The sequence below is a fragment of the Podarcis cretensis genome (assembly GCF_951804945.1).
Source record: "Podarcis cretensis genome assembly, chromosome: 11".
Taxonomy (NCBI): Eukaryota; Metazoa; Chordata; class Lepidosauria; order Squamata; family Lacertidae; genus Podarcis; species Podarcis cretensis.
In genome coordinates, this window is record NC_137180.1 from 57,916,156 (window position 1) to 57,933,825 (window position 17,670).

Genomic DNA, 17,670 nt, shown 5'->3' on the forward strand with positions numbered 1-17,670 from the left:
ACAAGGGAGCTTGGATCCTTTGGAATCTGATGGACACACCCTGGATTTTGTGCTGAAAAGCTACGGCTGCTTTTTAAGGCTTCCCCTCCTGGCCTTTGTGGATAAGCGTTATTTTGCTGCTGGAAAAGGTCAGATAAGGTCATATATGACTGTCGGAGGCAGCGTGATCTGTGGCATCCTTTGCCAAGCTGGTATCTTGCAGATGTTTTGGGCTATTCTCCCATCAGCCCCAGCCAGTGTACCAGCAGGGTACCAGTTTGTCGAAAACTGAATCTGTGGAATTAGTTAACCTCGAGTCTTGGGAATAATGTGACTCTCACATGGCATTTCCTTCGGCTCTTGGCTCGCATTCAGCATTTTGGGTTTCTCATCTCCCCCGCTCCCTTCCAGAAAGCGCTTTCATTAGTTGGGGAAGTGTTAAATGATGTGGCAAGCCAAACACTTCTGCAAGAAACGGGTGAGAGGTTGTTGTCGGTATTCTTATCTCGCCTGTCACAACAGCTTCAAGGTGGCTTGCAGTGAAAACATTAAAAATACAACAAGACTTGAACACACAAACGCAACCCAACTCTAACAAGCAATAAAAGAGCAGATTGGAGCAGGGGAACGCACAAAGGCGATAGACTCTAAATAAAATATCAATTTAAAGGTGTACTTCAGTAAAAGGGGAGGTTTGTAATAGTTGTAGCAGTGAACCCATATATGTTTATATTCATTGGCATTGATATAGGCTAATTGTATTGCTTTGATGTTACCCTTATCTGTGGGGCTTGAGGTGCTGAGCTCTGAGCTCAGAAAAGGGGAGCTATCTGTAAGGTTTGGGTATTTGGCACCTATGCCCTCAGCTAGTCAGGTGAAATGATGTATGCTTCTTTGCTGTATAAAGAATTTATAAATATTTGCTTGGGTGCAGACAAGACATCTCCTGGTTGCAAAAGCTAGGAGAACTGGAAGGCTGTTTTGCTGTAAGTCTACACCTTCTTTAATAGAGAATAATAATAATAATAATTTTAATTATTTATACCTCGCCAATCTGGCTGGGTTTCCCCAGCCACTCTGGGCAGCTCCCAACAGAATATTAAAAACTTGATAAAACACCAGACATCAAAAGCTTCCCTAAACTGGGCTGCCTTCAGATGTCTTCTAAAAGTCAGATAGTTGTTTATTTCCCTGACATCTGGTGGGAGGGTGTTCCGCAGGGCAGGTGCCACTACTGAGAAGGCCCTCTGTCTGGTTCCCTGTAACTTGGCTTCTCGCAGGGAGGGAACTGCCAGAAAGCCCTCTGCGCTGGACGTCAGTGTCCGGGCTGGATGATGGGGGTGGAGACGCTCCTTCAGGTATACCAATCACTCTGATGTTTTTAGCATTCTCCTTTGGTATCCCTGCACCCAGTCACTCTCACAAGCCATCCTCTGGGCCTGTAGATCAGGATATCTATCTATCTATCTATCTATCTATCTATCTATCTATCTATCATCTATCTATCTCTATCATCTATCATCATCTATCTCTATCTCTGTGTGTGATCGAGCAATTCCTTCAGTGGTAGAGCATCTCCTTTGCACACACAAGATCCCAGGATCACCCCCTGGCATCTCTAGGTGAGACAAGGGAATGCCTTTTGTCTGAAATCCCAGATAGTTGCTACCAGTCAGTGTGGACATTGCTGAGCTAGATGGATCAATGGCCTTACTCCATTGTTCTGCCCAGACACTGAGGTCCAGCGCCGAGGGCCTTCTGGCGGTTCCCTCGCTGCGAGAAGCCAAGTTACAGGGAACCAGGCAGAGGGCCGCCTTGGTGGTGGCACCCGTCCTGTGGAATGCCCTCCCACCAGATGTCAAAGAGAAAAACAACTACCAGGCTTTTAGAAGACATCTGAAGGCAGCCCTGTTTAGGGAAGCTTTTAATGTTTAATGTTTAATAGGTTACTGTATTTTAGTGTTTTGTTGGAAGCTGCCCAGAGTGGTTGGGGAAGCCCAGCCAGATGGGCGGGGTATAAATAATAAATTATTATTATTATTACTATTATTACTCCCCATAAGGGACCATCTTACGTTCCTATGGGTCTTTTGTTCCTCAAATCTCATTCTTCAGTGTTGCTCTCCCCCCCACCCCAATTCTTTCCACTAGGAAAAAAAGAAAAAAAGCGAAGAGGAGGAGAGTGTCGCCTCTCAGCTGTCTCTTCCAGATTCAGTTAGAGATGGAGAAGAACCATCTCAGTCCTGTGATACCCATGGAGAATGCCTTCCAGAGCCCAGGCTCTGCAACGAAGCCAAAGAGAGAGAAAATGTGAAGGATGCCTGCGATGTCCCACCGAGTGCAGTAACTGTAGAAAATGAAGGATCTCCAGAAACTGCCCCATTGGAGCCCCCGATCCAGGGGGAAGAATTTGCAGGCAGAGCTTTGCAGGAGGAGAAAAGTATTGGGGGAAACCCAGCCAGTCCTCAGAGCCTCACCGAAGCAGTTGCTTCCTGTGACCTGTCGGAAAGCAATGCTGCTTGCATGCCTTTTTTGCTGGGGAGTGCGCAGGACCCAGAGACTGAGACTGTACGCAGTGACAAACAGTCTGCTTCCCATCCTTCGGAAGAGGTTCTTCCCGCCGTCTGTTCCCCCAGCAAAGAGCAGGTTCAGAAATCCGCTCCCAAAATGCTCTATCCGGATCTCCCGCTGGAGCTGTTCAGGGAGAGGCTGGCGGCGGTTGCGGTTGCTCCCCTCAAAACGAAGGAGAGGCTGTACCCTGAGATCCCGGCAGAGCCGGAGCTGTTGCCTTTCACCCGAGAGCAGCTGAAGGTCTTTGAGCCCTGCTCCTGGCTGGAGAACGTTGACGCCTACGTGGAAGAATTTGGGACTGTGGCGCACCAGGACAGGCACGAGTTCTTTGAGCTGCTGCTGAACTACTGGCGGTGCCGCAAGCAGCTGCTTCTTGCCGAAGCGGAGCTGCAAACCATTGCCTTGGATTGCCAGAGTGCCAGGAGCCGCCTGTGGACTTTCAAGGACGAACAGCAGCCCATCCAGGTGGCGTAACCGAAGCACGTTTCTAAAAACCGGTTCATACATTCGCGGAAAATCAGGTGGTTCAGCCCTCCGGAGACGTAACATTTATAAAAAATCAGAGATGCAGTGTGGCGTAGTGGTTAGTGGCATGGGACGCAGGTGGTGCTGTGGTCTGAACCACTGAGCCTCTTGGGCTTGCCGATCGGGAGGTCGGTGGTTCGAATCCCTGCGACGGAGTGAGCTCCTGTTGCTCGGTCCCAGCTCCTGCCAACCTAGCAGTTCGAAAGCACGCCAGTGCAAGTAGATAAATAGGTACCACTGCAGCAGGAAGGTAAATGGCATTTCCATGCGCTCTGGTTTCCGTCACGGTGTCCCGTTGTGCCAGAAGCGGTTTAGTCATGCTGGCCACATAACCCCCAAAAAGCTGTCTGCGGATAAACGCTGCTCCCTCGGCCTGATAGCAAGATGAGTGCCACAACCCCATAGTCGCCTTTGACCGGACTTAACCATCCAGGGATCCTTTACCTTTTCTTACCTTTTTAGAGCAGTGCTTCCCAAACTTGGGTCTTCAGCTGTTTTTGGACTACGGTTCCCATTATCCCTGACCACTGGTTCTCCTAGCTAGGGATGATGGGATGTGTACTCCCCCCAAAATCTGGAGTCCCAAGTTTGGGAAACACTGAGTTAGAGTGTCAGACTAAGACCTGGGAGGCCAGGGTTTGAATCCCCACTGGGCCAGTTGCTGCTTGTCAGCCTAGCCAACCTCACAGGGTTGTTGTTCTGGGAGTTAGTTAAATGAGGAGGGCCAGAACTGTGTGTGCACCACCTTGAGCTCCCTGGAGAGAAAGGCGGGATATAAACACAGTTAAATAAATGTGTTTAATTTGCTGGAAGCCGCTCAGAGTGGCTGTGGCAATCCAGTCAGATAGGTGGCATATAAATAAATTATTATTATTATTGTTAATATTATAAAACATAGCTATTTCAGAATGCAGGTATTAGTGGTGTGGGGGAATTTGCTTGTTTGAATTTCCCCTCCCAAGAAATGGTGAGGCCTAACATGCCTTGTTGCTTAGCCTTCTAGACCAGAGTTTTTCCATAGCTTTCATCTTTGAGGGAACACCTCTTGACTTGCGGAAATGCTTCTGGAATGGGATCCTGAATGAGCATCCTGAGAGGGCTATACCACACGCTTTTAAGGCATGTCTTCAGTCGGCTCAGGAGCACCCACACTCAGCTACAGACTCTTTGGAGCTTTCTGTTTCTTTCTTTTAATTAGTACTCCGCCTTTCTATATTATTATACACAGGGCGGTTTGCGAGCTGCGAAAACGACAAAATATACAAGGCCACACATCTTAATAGCAAACTGATCTGGTACAAATAAATCTATAATAAAAAATTAGGGTTCTTAACCTATCAAATGAAGTAATATGTAATGACGCATCAGGATACAATAGCACACCACAAAATGAACTCTCAGAATATCAACAAATAATTGCACAGAAATTCACTCTCAACAGTTGCAATCATCATAATAAAAACTCTGATACCTAAAATGACTTGAGAAAGTCATGTTAGGAGATCGAATTGTGCAACAAGATCACTTAATAAAATTATTAAAAGGATCCCGCCCCGCCGGCCTTAACTCCTCATTTTTTATTTTTTTTTAAATAATATTTATTAACATTTCCAATAAAAACATACAAATACAAACAGCAACAATAAAAACAAACAAAAAAAACACCAAGTATAATTTCAAACCTTAATTTTCTCAACCTATTTTCCCCGACTTCCTCATACCTCCCCGTTTTGTATTCTAATTTCATTATCCAATCAGCAAATCCATTCCCTTGTTTCCCAAAAGTTTTTTACTAATTCCATTCCTTTTCTTAATCAAGGTCTCTGAAAACCACATTATTTTTAAACCCCTGTCAATCTAACATTCACTAATCTTATAGTATTTATTAAGGTAGTATTTAAATTTTTTCCAATCTTCCACTGTCTCCTTCTCCTGGTCCCGGATTCTGCCCGTCATCTCTGCCAGTCCCATATAGTCTGTCATTTTCATCTGCCATTCTTCCAGAGTGGGTAGACCTGGTGTCTTCCAATACTTGGCAATAAGGATTCTTGCTGCTGTTGTGGCATACAGAAACAAAGTTCTATCCTTCTTTAACACCACATGGCTAACCATACCCAGGAGAAAGGCCTCTGGTTTCTTCAAGAAGGTATATTTAAATACCTTTTTCATTTCATTATATATCATTTCCCAGAAAGCCTTGATCCTTGGGCACGTCCACCAGAGGTGAAAGAATGAACCTTCATTTTCTTTACACTTCCAACATTTATTATCTGATAAGTGGTAAATTTTAGCAAGCTTGACTGGGGTCATGTACCACCTATAAATCATTTTCATGATATTTTCTCTCAAGGCGTTGCACGCCGTGAATTTCATACCGGTGGTCCACAACTTTTCCCAGTCAGCAAACATAATATTGTGTCCAATATCTTGCGCCCACTTAATCACAGCTGATTTAACCGTTTCATCTTGCGTGTTCCATTTCAACAGCAAGTTATACATTTTTGACAAATTCTTAGTATTGGATTCTAACAGTTCTGTTTCCAATTTTGACTTTTCCACCTGGAAACCAATTTTCCTATCCAGCTTGTAAACCTCCATTATTTGATAATAGTGAAGCCAATCTCGCACTTTGTCTTTTAGATTCTCAAAACTCTGCAATTTCCACTTATTACCCTCCTGTTCTAGGATTTCACAATATTTTGGCCATTTAGACTCCGTATTAAGTTTTTTCAATGCCTTTGCCTCCATTGGTGACAGCCACCTTGGAGTTTTATTCTCCAACAAATCTTTATATTTAATCCAGACATTATACAATGCTTTCCTGACAATATGGTTTTTAAAGCCTTTATGAACCTTAACCTTGTCATACCACAAATATGCATGCCACCCAAAAAAGTTATTAAAACCTTCCAAATCTAAGGTGTCTGTGTTCTCAAGAAGCAGCCAATCCTTCAACCAGCAGAAAGCTGCTGATTCATAGTAAAGTTTCAAGTCTGGCAGGGCAAATCCCCCCCTTTCCTTTGCATCAGTTTAAATCTTAAATTTTATTCTGGGTTTTTTGCCCTGCCAGATAAATTTAGAGATATCTCGCTGCCATCTCTTAAAACACTCCATCTTATCAACAATTTGCAATGTTTGGAACAAAAATAACATTCTAGGCAATACATTCATCTTAATAGCTGCAATTCGACCAGACAAGGAAAGCTTCAAGTTTGACCAAATTTCTAGATCTTTTTTCACTTGATTCCAACATTTCTCATAATTATCTTTAAATAGATTCATGTTTTTAGCTGTCATATTAATCCCCAAATATTTTACACTCTTAACCACAGTTAAACCTGTTTCATTCTGAAACCTCTCCTTCTCCCCTACTGTTAAGTTTTTCTCTAATACCTTAGTCTTTGATTTGTTTAATTTAAATCCTGCCACTTGACCAAACTCTTGAATTAATTCCAAAACCCTTTTGGTGCTAGATTCTGGCTCTTGTAATGTAAGTACCAAGTCATCTGCAAATGCTCTCAATTTATATTGTCTCACTCCGACCTGAACCCCTTTAACCAGCTGGTCTTTTCTTATCATGTTGAGCAAAACCTCCAGGACCGAAATAAAAAGTAATGGGGAAATTGGGCACCCTGACGTGTCCCTTTTTCTATCTTAAATTCTTCTGTGACTACATTATTTACAATTAACTTTGCTTTTTGTTCAGAATATATTGCGCCTATACTGTTTTCAAAACCTTGGCCTACCCCCATCCCATGGAGATTCTTCTTTAAAAAGGTCCAGGAAATATTGTCAAAGGCTTTCTCCGCATCCACAAATATCAGAACAGCTTTTGTGTTTATGTTAACTTCTAGCATTTCCAAAATGTCTATTATATTCCTTACATTATCTGATAAATGTCTTCTCGGGAGGAAGCCCGATTGATCCCTATGAATCTCCCCCATCAAAACTTTTTTCAATCTCTTAGCTAAAATGTCGGCAAAAATTTTGTAATCCACATTTAATAAAGAGATTGGACGATAGTTCTTAAGTTGGGTCTTTTCAGTCTCTGTCTTTGGTATAAGCGTAATATAAGCCTCTTTCCACGTATCAGGTGCTTCTTTCCCCTCAAGGATTTCATTACAGACTTCCTTCAAAGGTTGTATTAGCCATTCTTTTAAAGCCTTGTAATATTTGGAAGTCAGTCCGTCAGGTCCCGGAGATTTGCCCAGTTTCATGTTTTGAATGGCATCTTCTATTTCTTGTTCAGTTATTTTCTGATTCAGAAGCACTTTGTCTTGACATGAAATTTCCTTCATCCCATTTTTCTTCAAAAATTGTTCTATATCAATCTCTTTTTCTGGCCCTTGTGTCTATAGTTGTTTAAAATATCTCTGGAAGCAGCTTCTAATTTCAGTTGGATTGTTTATGTTCTTTCCATCCACTTCTAAATTTGTCACTGTATTTAGTTTTTGTCTCTTCTTCAATTGCCAAGCCAACAATTTCCCGCATTTATCAGCGTATTCAAACGTTTTCTGTCTCATTTGTTTAATTTTCCATTCTATTTCTTGGTTCATCAGTTCCATGTATTGCATTTGGCATAATTTAATTTCTCTCAAGATCTCCTGAGACTTTGGTTTTGATCTCAATTTCTTTTCTCCTTCTTTAATTTTTTCTAATATCTTATCCTTTTTCTCGTTTTGGCTTTTCTTCTTTATTGCATTTTGTTGTATCAAGAAACCTCTCATAACCGCTTTGCTTGCGTCCCAGATTACTCTTTTTTCCACATTAGTCCTCATGTTAATTTCAAAATAGTCTCTTAATGTTTTTTGGGCCTTTTTACAAAATTCTTTATCTCTGAATAATGAGTCATTCATCCTCCATCTGAAAGTACCAGCTGTTGTTTGATTCATCTCCATCTTCACGGCGTTATGGTCGGAGCAAGTCTTTGGGCAGATTTCCACTTTTTTTTATCTTTGATGCCAGTCCTCTAGTAACCCATATTTGGTCAATTCTAGTCCAGGTCATTTTGGCTTCAGAAAAGAAGGTTCCTTCTCTTTCAAGAGGATTTTTTAATCTCCAAATATCAACTAAGTCCATATTGTCAGTCATTTCAAAAAATGTTTTTGGTAGCCTTCCGTCTTTAGAAATTACTTGTCTTTGTGCTTTGTCCATGTTTGTAGAGACAACTCCATTCATATCTCCCATCAAAATTATATTTGAGTCCATGTAGTCCAGCAAAATCTCATGCAACTTTTTAAAAAATTCAGATTTGCCTTCATTTGGTGCGTAGATTCCTAGAATCAAAAATTTCTGGCCTTGTACTTGGATTTCAATTGCCAGATATCTTCCTTGCTCATCTTTAAATATTTGTTTCGGCATCAATCTATCCTTTGCATATATAACCACTCCTCTTTTTTTCACTCTGTCAGATGATATAAATTCATGTCCTAGTTTTTTATTGATAAGTAGTTTTCTATGTGTTCTTGTCACATGTGTCTCTTGCAGGCAAATCAAGTCCAATTGTTGTTTCTGTAGAATATGAAAAACGTTCTTCCTCTTCCGAGGAATATTAAGTCCATTACAGTTCCAGCTCAATAATCGCAGGGCCATGATGGGATTATTTACTTACTCCTCCTACTGCTCCCAATTGTTGCTCTTCTTCTGTTGGTGGCTGTAGTCCAAACGATAAATTTGCCAAGTCCAATATTCCTTTTCCTGGTATTGTTGGCTCTTCTCCAAGTTCTGCTTCCTTCACTAAGTCTTCTTCGTGATCTCTCAAGAATTTGTCTTTGTCACTCAGTGTCCTTAGTCTAACTTTCTTTCCTCTGTATTTGAAAGATAGGCCTTGGGGGAATTCCCACCTAAAGAAGATTCTGTTTTTTTCCAGTAGTACAACCAGCTCTTTGTAGTCCTCTCTTGCATCTAGAATGGGCTTTGGGATATCTTTGAAGATCTCCACGAAAGAATGCTCAATTTGCAGTGTATTTTGATAGTGCAAATTTAAAATTTTATCTCTTTCCTCCTTTGATCCCAAAGTAATCAAGCAGTCTCTTGGCTTGTTCTTTTTTTGTCTTATTCCAAGTCTAAATGCACTGACAATCTTAACCTCCTCCCCCTGCAGGCCTTCTTGCCAAAAGTCATAAAATTCTTTTGTAATAAAATCCACCAGGTTATCCTGTTCACTTTCTGGGACAAATCTTAATCTTAAGTTGCGATCCCTCCTTTGAAGATCTATCATAGCAAAGGATAAATCATGGTCCGCCAGTTTCTTACAACCGGTGGTATTTTTCCCTGAACTTCAGTTGCAATCTCCCTTGCCTCCTCAGCAATCTTTCGAGTAGTAGCTGATTCCTCTAGGAGTCTCCCAATATTCTGAGCATTAGCAGTAACTTGAGTTCCCAATTCTTTTAGACTGGAAGTATTCAGATCAAGTTTTTTTTGAGATCTCAGCTACTTGCTTACTTGTATCAGTCCCTTGTTAAAAATTCCAGAGATTCATTTATTTTTCCAAGAGCTTTCGCCAAAGCATCTTCTGCAGACATAGCTTTAGGTTTTGTTTGTGAGGCCGCAGCTGCTCCTATCACTGAGGCCCTTCTTGGCTGTGTAGTGCTGTAAGTTTTGCCGGATCTGAGGTTATTCTCCTGAGTCTGATCTATCTTTCCTTTGCCATCTGCCATGCCACTATCAGCCAGGCCAAGGTCAGTCCCACACTCCTAGATTTGTTTTTACTAGTAAATTTCCAGTGGCTCAGCTTCTAGTTGCTTAGTTGTTTCTCACAATGTAACAAAGTCTCCTCTGGGGGGGGGGGAATTCCCAACTTGCATTCACAGTTCACAGTTCTTACAACAGATATATTGTCTCAAAGTCCCCCCCCGTCTCTTTAAAGGGGAAAAAGTCCCCAGTTCCAGCACTTTTTTCCTAAATAGTTACAAATACACTGTATCTTTCCCATTATTTCAAGGCTCTCACTTTTGATAGCTCAAAATTCTTTTTCCCTTCTTACAGGGCAGTCCGTTCCCAGGATACAAAAGACAATGGATAAAATTTAAATCTTTCCTTTCATGCAGGTTAAATAGTTCAATAAGAGTTCTCCCTCACCGCTCCTGCCCGCTAAGTGAGGGGGTATCTTGCTTTAAGGCAATGGGTTTGTTATTCAAATGCACTCCTCAAAGGTTTCAGTTTAATAGTCTCTTTGCTTTCTTCTCACTACAATGCGGTAAGGCAGACTTCCTTTTTGTGCCTTTCCCGTGGTGGCCAATCTTTTAAACTTTCAAGCAATTTAAGTCTTTAATTCTTTACTCTTTGAAGTCCAATTTAAGCTTTTAATCCTACTCACGAGTAGATGCTTTCAGGATCAATTTGCCGGAAGAAATCAGCGCTCTCCGATAATGGCGACGCGGCTTCGCTCCACAGGCTGGGTAGCAGCTCTCAGCACCGCGCTCCCCCCGACACCGTTCCGGAGCCTTTAAAAAGGCTCTTTCGCAGTTCAGAGGGGTCGCAAAGGTACCCGCCGAGCCTCCTTGTTTACAGGCTTCTCCACCTGTAATTTTAAGGGTCCCCGCTTCGCCGTAGCAGCAGGACCCAAACCCGCGGAGCAGACTTCTCCCGGAGCTCCGGGAAAAGTCCTCCATTAATCGCTGGCGCTGACCGGAAGTCCTTAACTCCTCATTTTGAACCTTGCTTCCCTTGCAGGGCGTCTGTGCTGATCAGTGCAAAGTGTCCGGCCACCATCGCTACCAGACGGTCGAGATGAACGAAGGCGCTTTGGGAGACCTGAAGAGGCTCTTCGAAGCCCAGGCTGAGCATGTGCACCAGACCCTCGCCTTGCACTTGTACACGTCTGTGTTGTCTCGCCTGCAGGTGGAGTCCTACATCTACAGGCTTCTCAGCAGCTCTTCCTCGCTGAGGTCTGTGGGCATTCAGCAGCAGCAGCCGCCAGGTGCGTGTATCCCGAGTTATATTCCAATTAACTCCCCATGGGCAGGGAGCATCAGGGACACTGTGTGCGGAAAGCGGCAGAATTCCGCTCCCGTTCTGCAACCTGCATAAATTACGCAAGCGAAGCGCATTTGCTCATTTGACGTGCTTGATTCCGGGGAGGTTCAGACTGCCTTCTTGTACGTTCTGGCAATGCACGATGGGTTTTTGCTCTCCCTGCCCTCCCACTATCCACAGAGTGTGTGAGAGAAGGGGCTGTGGCATACGTATTGGGGTGTTGACGTAGAACCCCTTTGTGAAGGGGGGATCCTGTTTGGCAGCTTCTCATGCTCTGGGCACCTGGGCAGTGGTGTGTGGCTGCTGAGAGCATCTGTGTGTGTGCGTGCACAACCCTGCGTGTTCCCTTCAGCCAAGGAGGGGGACTGCAGTCGTACCTTGGTTCTCGAACGTACCGTATTTTTCGATCTATAGGACGCACCGGACCATAGGACGCACCGGACCATAGGAGGGGGAGAACAGAATTTTTTTTTTCTTGTTCTCCCCCTCCAAAACAAGGTGCATTCTGTGCGTTCAAGGTGTGTTCACCCGAAGCCTCCGGAGCCCAGCGGGAACTGGGCTCCACAGGCTTTGGGTTCCTTTCAACCTGCTCCTTGGGGCTGGCAGGGGGAAGCACTGCTTTCCCCCATCGCCAGCCCCAAAGACCAGGTCGGGGAGCAGTGCAAAGGCAGCGCACCACCTTCCCGCTGCCCACTAGCTTGTGGGGCTGGCAGTGGGGGGAAGCGTTGCAACCATCCCCCACCTTTGTACAGCCTTCGTAGCCTCCGCAGGGTAGCGGGGTGAAGGCACCCCGCTTCCCTGCGAAGGCTTTGCGCAGCTAACCCCAAGCTAGAACAGCGAGACGGAGCGCTGCGCAGCGCTCTGTCTTCCTGTTCTGGCTTTGGGCTTAGCCGTGCAGCCTGCATTCGCTCTTTAGGACGCACACACATTTCCCCTTTATTTTTGGAGGGGAAAAAGTGTGCCCTATAGAGCGAAAAATACGGTAATCCATTCCGGAAGGTACGAGTGTATTTACGTCATTAAATTGCATCTGCCCCCAGTTCCCCAGTGGGGTGACGGTTATCCCATTCCCACCCCTTTACAACCACCAGAGTGAGACCAGGATCTGGGAGACCAGGGTTCAGATCCCCACTTGGCCATGAAGCTCACTGGGTGACCTTGTAACAATTTAATTATTTGTACCCCACCCATCTGGCTGGGCTGCCCCGGCCCTGCTGGGCGGCTATTCCCCTCTCTAGCCTTACCCTAACTGACCTCATAGGGTTATGGTAGGGATTAAACGAGGAGGGGGAGAACCGTGTGGACCACCTCGAGCTTCATGGAGAAAAGCTGGAATATAAATAAAACCAGTCCATCAATAAGTAAGGCGGCAACTTGGTGCAGGCCTCCTCATGCCTAGGCAAGGTTTCGAACCCAGTGCAGGCTTCCTAGCAGAGGCCCAGTACAATGGTACCTCAGGTTAAGAACTTTATTCATTCTGGAGGTCAGTTCTTAACTTGAGGTACCACTTTAGCCAATGGGGCTTCCTGCTGCCGTGCAATTTCTGTTCTCACCCTGAAGCAAAATTCTTAACCCAAGGTATTATTTCTGGGTTAGCGGAGTCTGCAACCTGACATGTCTATAATCAGAAGCATCTGTAACCCGAGGTACCACTGTAATCTGCATTATTTCACTCCAACTGTGAGGTCGTTTAATCCTTTTTCTTCTCTCCTCGTTTGCAGTTCTTAAACAGGCTGAAAATGTTTCCTTGGACGTGGGTCCCTTGAAGGAGTGCATCAGTGTCCTCTTCAGTTTCACACGCAGGGTCGTTGAGGATCCTCAGTTTGAGAGCGACGTGCTCTCCTGGCTGCAGAGGCTGGTGAGAAACAGAGGGAGTCAGATCTACCCTAAATCTGGTGCTAGGGCAATCCTTTTATATCTATAAGGTAACGGTAAAGGGACCTCTGACTATTAGATCCAGTCGTGGCCGACTCTGGGGTTGCGGCGCTCATCTCGCTTTATTGGCCGAGGGAGCCAGCATACAGCTTCCGGATCATGTGGCCAGCATGACTAAGCCGCTTCCGGCGAACCAGAGCAGCGCACGGAAACACCGTTTACCTTCCCGCCAGAGCGGTACCTAGTTATCTACTTGCACTTTGATGTGCTTTCAAACTGCTAGGTTGGCAGGAGCAGGGACTGAGCAACGGGAACTCACCCCGTCACGGGGATTCGAACCACCGACCTTCTGATCGGTAAGCCCTAGGTTCTGTGGTTTAACCCACAGTGCCACCCACGTCCTATTCCCCAACTGACTTAGCAAAAGGAAGTTAAGAGTAGCAATGCAAGAAGAGGGTCTGGAATGAGGAGCTCTGAAGAGGGGCCGTGCCTTTCAGTATGCTTCCGTCTTAACTGTGGCTTTGCAGTCCTTCCCTCCCTTAACTGCCTTTCAAATTGTCTCCTGTCTCTCCAGGTGTCCGTCTTGCAAAAGGTTGGTTGTCCAGGAGACCACATTTTCCTCTTAAACCACATCCTCCGCTGCCCAGCCGGCGTTAGCAAGTGGGCTGTTCCTTTCATTCAGGTGTGGATGTTTAATCTTTGCTTCTTACGGCGATGTGCTGGGACCCAGATCTCGCTGTCTCCTGAGCAGTTGTGCTTTAGGAGGCAGGTGTGGGGGATCTTGCCCATGGATCGGCAAACTAAGGCCCGTGGGCCGGATCCGGCCCAATCACCGTCTAAATCTGGCACACGGACGGTCCGGGAATCAGCGTGTTTTTACATGTCTGACCCTTATGTTTCCCTCCCCTTATGGTCTTGATTTATCGGCTACTTTAAAATGAGGCTGCATTTTAAATTGCATTTTAACCTGGATTTTAAATTGTTTTGTTTTTTTAATCTCTCTCTCCTCCCCCCCCATTAAGTTTTTACTGTGATTTTATTGGTGTTAGCCACCCTCTGGCCGAGGATGGTGGGGTATAAATAAAATTTATTATTATTATGTGTAGAATGTGTCCTTTTATTTAAAATACATCTCTGGGTTATTTGTGGGGCATAGGAATTTGTTCATTTTCCCCCTTCAAAATATAGTCCGGCCCCCCACAAGGTCTGAGGGACACTGGACTGGGTCCCCTGCAGAAAAAGTTTGCTGACCCCTGGTCTTGCCCCACAAGAATGCCCCAAATTGAAGTGCCAAACCGCAAATGAGTTACAGTTTTTCAGATTAGTGAAACCTTTTCAAGGGGGGCAGGGGGACAAATGTAGTCGTTCTAGGGCCACTCCATTACACATTGTTGGGATGGTGATCCTCGGATGAAGAGCGGTATAGAAATGTAATGATAATGCAGCATGTTTGAAATTTGAATGTGCAAAGGCTAGCCTTTGTTTTTAAAGGCAAAAGCAGTTTGGCCTTCCCTTGCCCTTGACTTGCTTGTTTTCACAGGTGTGTTTTATCTTAGGGAGCATTAAAAGTATAATTCTCTACCTGCGGTTTGAAATGGCGCAGTCTGGGATGGGCTGTACCAACATATTTTCCTGCATATTCTAATCTGCTCTCAGAGCTCATTTTGTGTTTATCTGCCTTTGAGCATCTCACCTCAGCTCTTGTGGAAACAGCCTGCATCTCCATAAATTGGATGTATCGGGTGCCTTTCGATTTTGATTTCCCAGACACCCGAGTTTAAGTAGCACCTATTTTTTTTTTTTAAATCCCTCATTGAATTTCTTGTTTGCTTTCAGATTCGGGTTCTGGATAACCCCTCGGGGCTCTTTCACTTCATGCAGTCCCTTGCTTTGCTTATGTCTCCTGCCAAGTAAGTATACAAAAGAGCCTCTCTCCGTGGTGCTAGGGGTGTTATTCTGCTTAGCACTGTGCAGGGATGACGGGCAAGCAAAAAAAGTTATTTCCCCCCTGTGCAGGTAACCTCATAGCTACCCACAAAATGTCAAACTGGATATATACAGGACTAGTGATGTGAGGTGAGAATATTCTCCGGAGAATATTCTCCACAAACTGTAAATTCTGTGTCATCTACACAGCTGCTTTAAATTCCTTCTTTCCATCCTTCGGCTAGTAACATCCATGCAGCTGTTGTCACATACATAAAAAGTATTTTCTGGTCTTTTGGAAACTGTTAAGAGTTTTGTATACTAATACAGTGGTATACCTCGGGTTACAAACACTTCGGGTTACAAACGCTTCGGGTTACATTCTTTGCTAACCCAGAAGTAGTACCTCGGGTTAAGAACTTTACCTCAGGATGAGAACAGAAATTGCACGGCGGGACATCCCATTAGCTAAAGTGGTACCTCAGGTTAAGAACAGTTTCAGGTTAAGAACGGACCTCCAGAACGAATTATGTTCTTAACCAGAGGTACCACTCTAATAATAATAATAATAATAATATTTTTTAAAAAAAATTATATCCCGCCCTCCCCAGCCAAAGCCAGGCTCAGAGCGGCTAACAACAGTAAAAATAGCACAGTTTACATAAAATCACAATTAGTTAATTGAAATACATTCTAGTACAGTGGTACCTCGGGTTACATACGCTTCAGGTTACATATGCTTCAGGTGACAGACTCCGCTAACCCAGAAATAGTACCTCGGGTTAAGAACTTTGCTTCAGGATGAGAACAGAAATTGTGCTCCGGCGGCAGCAGGAGACCCCATTAGCTAAAGTGGTGCTTCAGGTTAAGAACAGTTTCAGGTTAAGATCGGACCTCTGGAACAAATTAAGTACTTAACCCGAGGTGCCACTGTAGTAACTAGTAGTAATACATTCTAGTAGTAACTCTTGAACCTGGTCCAGTAGCAAATCGGCAGCCAGAGCAGATTTCTGAGCACAGGTGCTGAAAAGGCCTCACTCCTGCCAGCCATTGCTCTGCAGAATTCTGCCCTAAGCGCTGCTTCTGGATCAAGCGCAAGGGAAGCCCATTCCCTGTGACTCAGCTTCCCTTTTGGGCTGCCTGTGTTTGCAGTCGGGTCAGCTGCAAGAGGGGGGGCCGAGGCAATTGAGAGCTGCTGGCCTTGCTCTCTCCTCTCCCTTGCCCCCCCCCCCGAACACTAGCCAGCAAGGACGGAGCCTCCTCCCCCTCTTTTGGTCTCTGTGACCCAATTTTCACGGCCTGCTGCATTTTGTGATTCGCAGAAATCGAGCGGAGTTCATGTGCCACATGAAACCGAGCGAACGGAAGGCGTCTTCCTCATCTGGGCAGGAATCTGGGAACTGGACTCTGGTGGATGAAGGAGGAGAAGAGGTAACTTTTAAGAGGGATGGCACTAACAGGGAGGGTAAGAGGAGATATGGTACAAAAAGTGAATAAAGAGTGAGCTATCCTTAAGGAATTAAGGGACGTGGGTGGCGCTGTGGGTTAAACCACAGAGCCTAGGCCTTGCCGATTGGAAGGTCGGTGGTTCAGATCCCCGTGACGGGGTGAGCTCCCGTTGCTCGGTCCCTGCTCCTGCCAACCTAGCAGTTCGAAAGCACACCAAAGTGCAAGTAGATAAATAGGTACCGCTCTGGCGGAAAGGTAAACGGTGTTTCCGTGCGCTGCTCTGGTTCGCCAGAAGCGGCTTAGTCATGCTGGTCACATGACCTGGAAGCTGTACGCCGGCTCCCTCGGCCAATAAAGCGAGATGAGCGCCGCAACCCCAGAGTCATCCACGACTGGACCTAATGGTCAGGGGTCCCTTTACCTTTACCTGTCTTTAAGGAATACATCAAAATTTATGTGGAAAAAGTAGAATTTCTGACAGATACTGAGTGAATCCAGAAAATGATTAGAGTGAAAGGAGAGTAAAGTTAAGATAGAAGAAGAGACTAAAGAAGTAATGAAATGCATTTAAGCTAGTTGGAAAAATAAAGTAGCGTAACAAGAACGGCTGGAAGTCAGGTCACTTGGGGGGTGTCCGAGTGGGGTAGGTGTGTAGGTATGTTGATATGTACAGTATAGGTAGGTACTATATAGGTATGTTTTATGTTATGAAAATAAGGTAGTGTGTTATGTACGTGTATCGTGTAATTGTGTAAATGTATATGTATGTGTTTTATATGTTAATAAAAATTTTAAAAATTCAGAGAAATGGCACTGTGCATTTCCGGGACAGTGGGAAATGCAGCCTCTTGATGTGCTGTTGTCTTTTGTCCTAGGACGAAGATTCTGAGACTAGCTGGGTCCTTCTCCTGGAAGACGACTTGATCGCGCTTCTGTCCCAGTTCCCCTTTCACGAACTCTTCCAGCACATCCTCGGGTTTGATTCTAAAGGTGAGCGAAGTCCCCAAGGGAAGTGCGTCAGGCAGTATGGAAACGGTGTGGAATGTCAACTGAAGTAGCTGGTATATGGAAAGGCCATGGGTTCAATCCCCAGCGTCTCCACTTAGGCCTGGGGAGAAAGACCGCTATATAAAATTCCAAAGGAGCTGCTAGCAGTCAGTGTAGACTAAGTTAGAGGAATCAACACTCAAACTCTGTGCAAGGCAGTTTCCAATGTTCCTACTTAGTAGGTTGGGAACAGGAGTGAGCCTAGTTCAGTAGGATTAGCACCCATAACTAAGACAGACGTTAAGATTAATTTTTTAAATAATAAATAATTTTATAAGTGGTGTGTCTTCGTTTCTCAGTTTGATCCCTTTACATGGTTTT

At 44.7% G+C, this 17,670-nt stretch overlaps 1 protein-coding gene across 1 annotated transcript in view; it reads left to right on the forward strand.

Moving 5' to 3' along the window:
• EPG5 (ectopic P-granules 5 autophagy tethering factor) overlaps positions 1–17,670 on the forward strand; it is an 88,965-nt gene that overhangs the window by 10,145 nt on the left and 61,150 nt on the right. Inside the window, exons 2-8 of the mRNA XM_079994653.1 lie at positions 2,131–3,015; positions 10,750–10,996; positions 12,774–12,910; positions 13,502–13,609; positions 14,764–14,837; positions 16,176–16,284; positions 17,178–17,292. Coding sequence (XP_079850779.1) covers positions 2,131–3,015; positions 10,750–10,996; positions 12,774–12,910; positions 13,502–13,609; positions 14,764–14,837; positions 16,176–16,284; positions 17,178–17,292 — 1,675 coding nt within the window. The remainder of the gene's footprint in view (positions 1–2,130; positions 3,016–10,749; positions 10,997–12,773; positions 12,911–13,501; positions 13,610–14,763; positions 14,838–16,175; positions 16,285–17,177; positions 17,293–17,670) is intronic.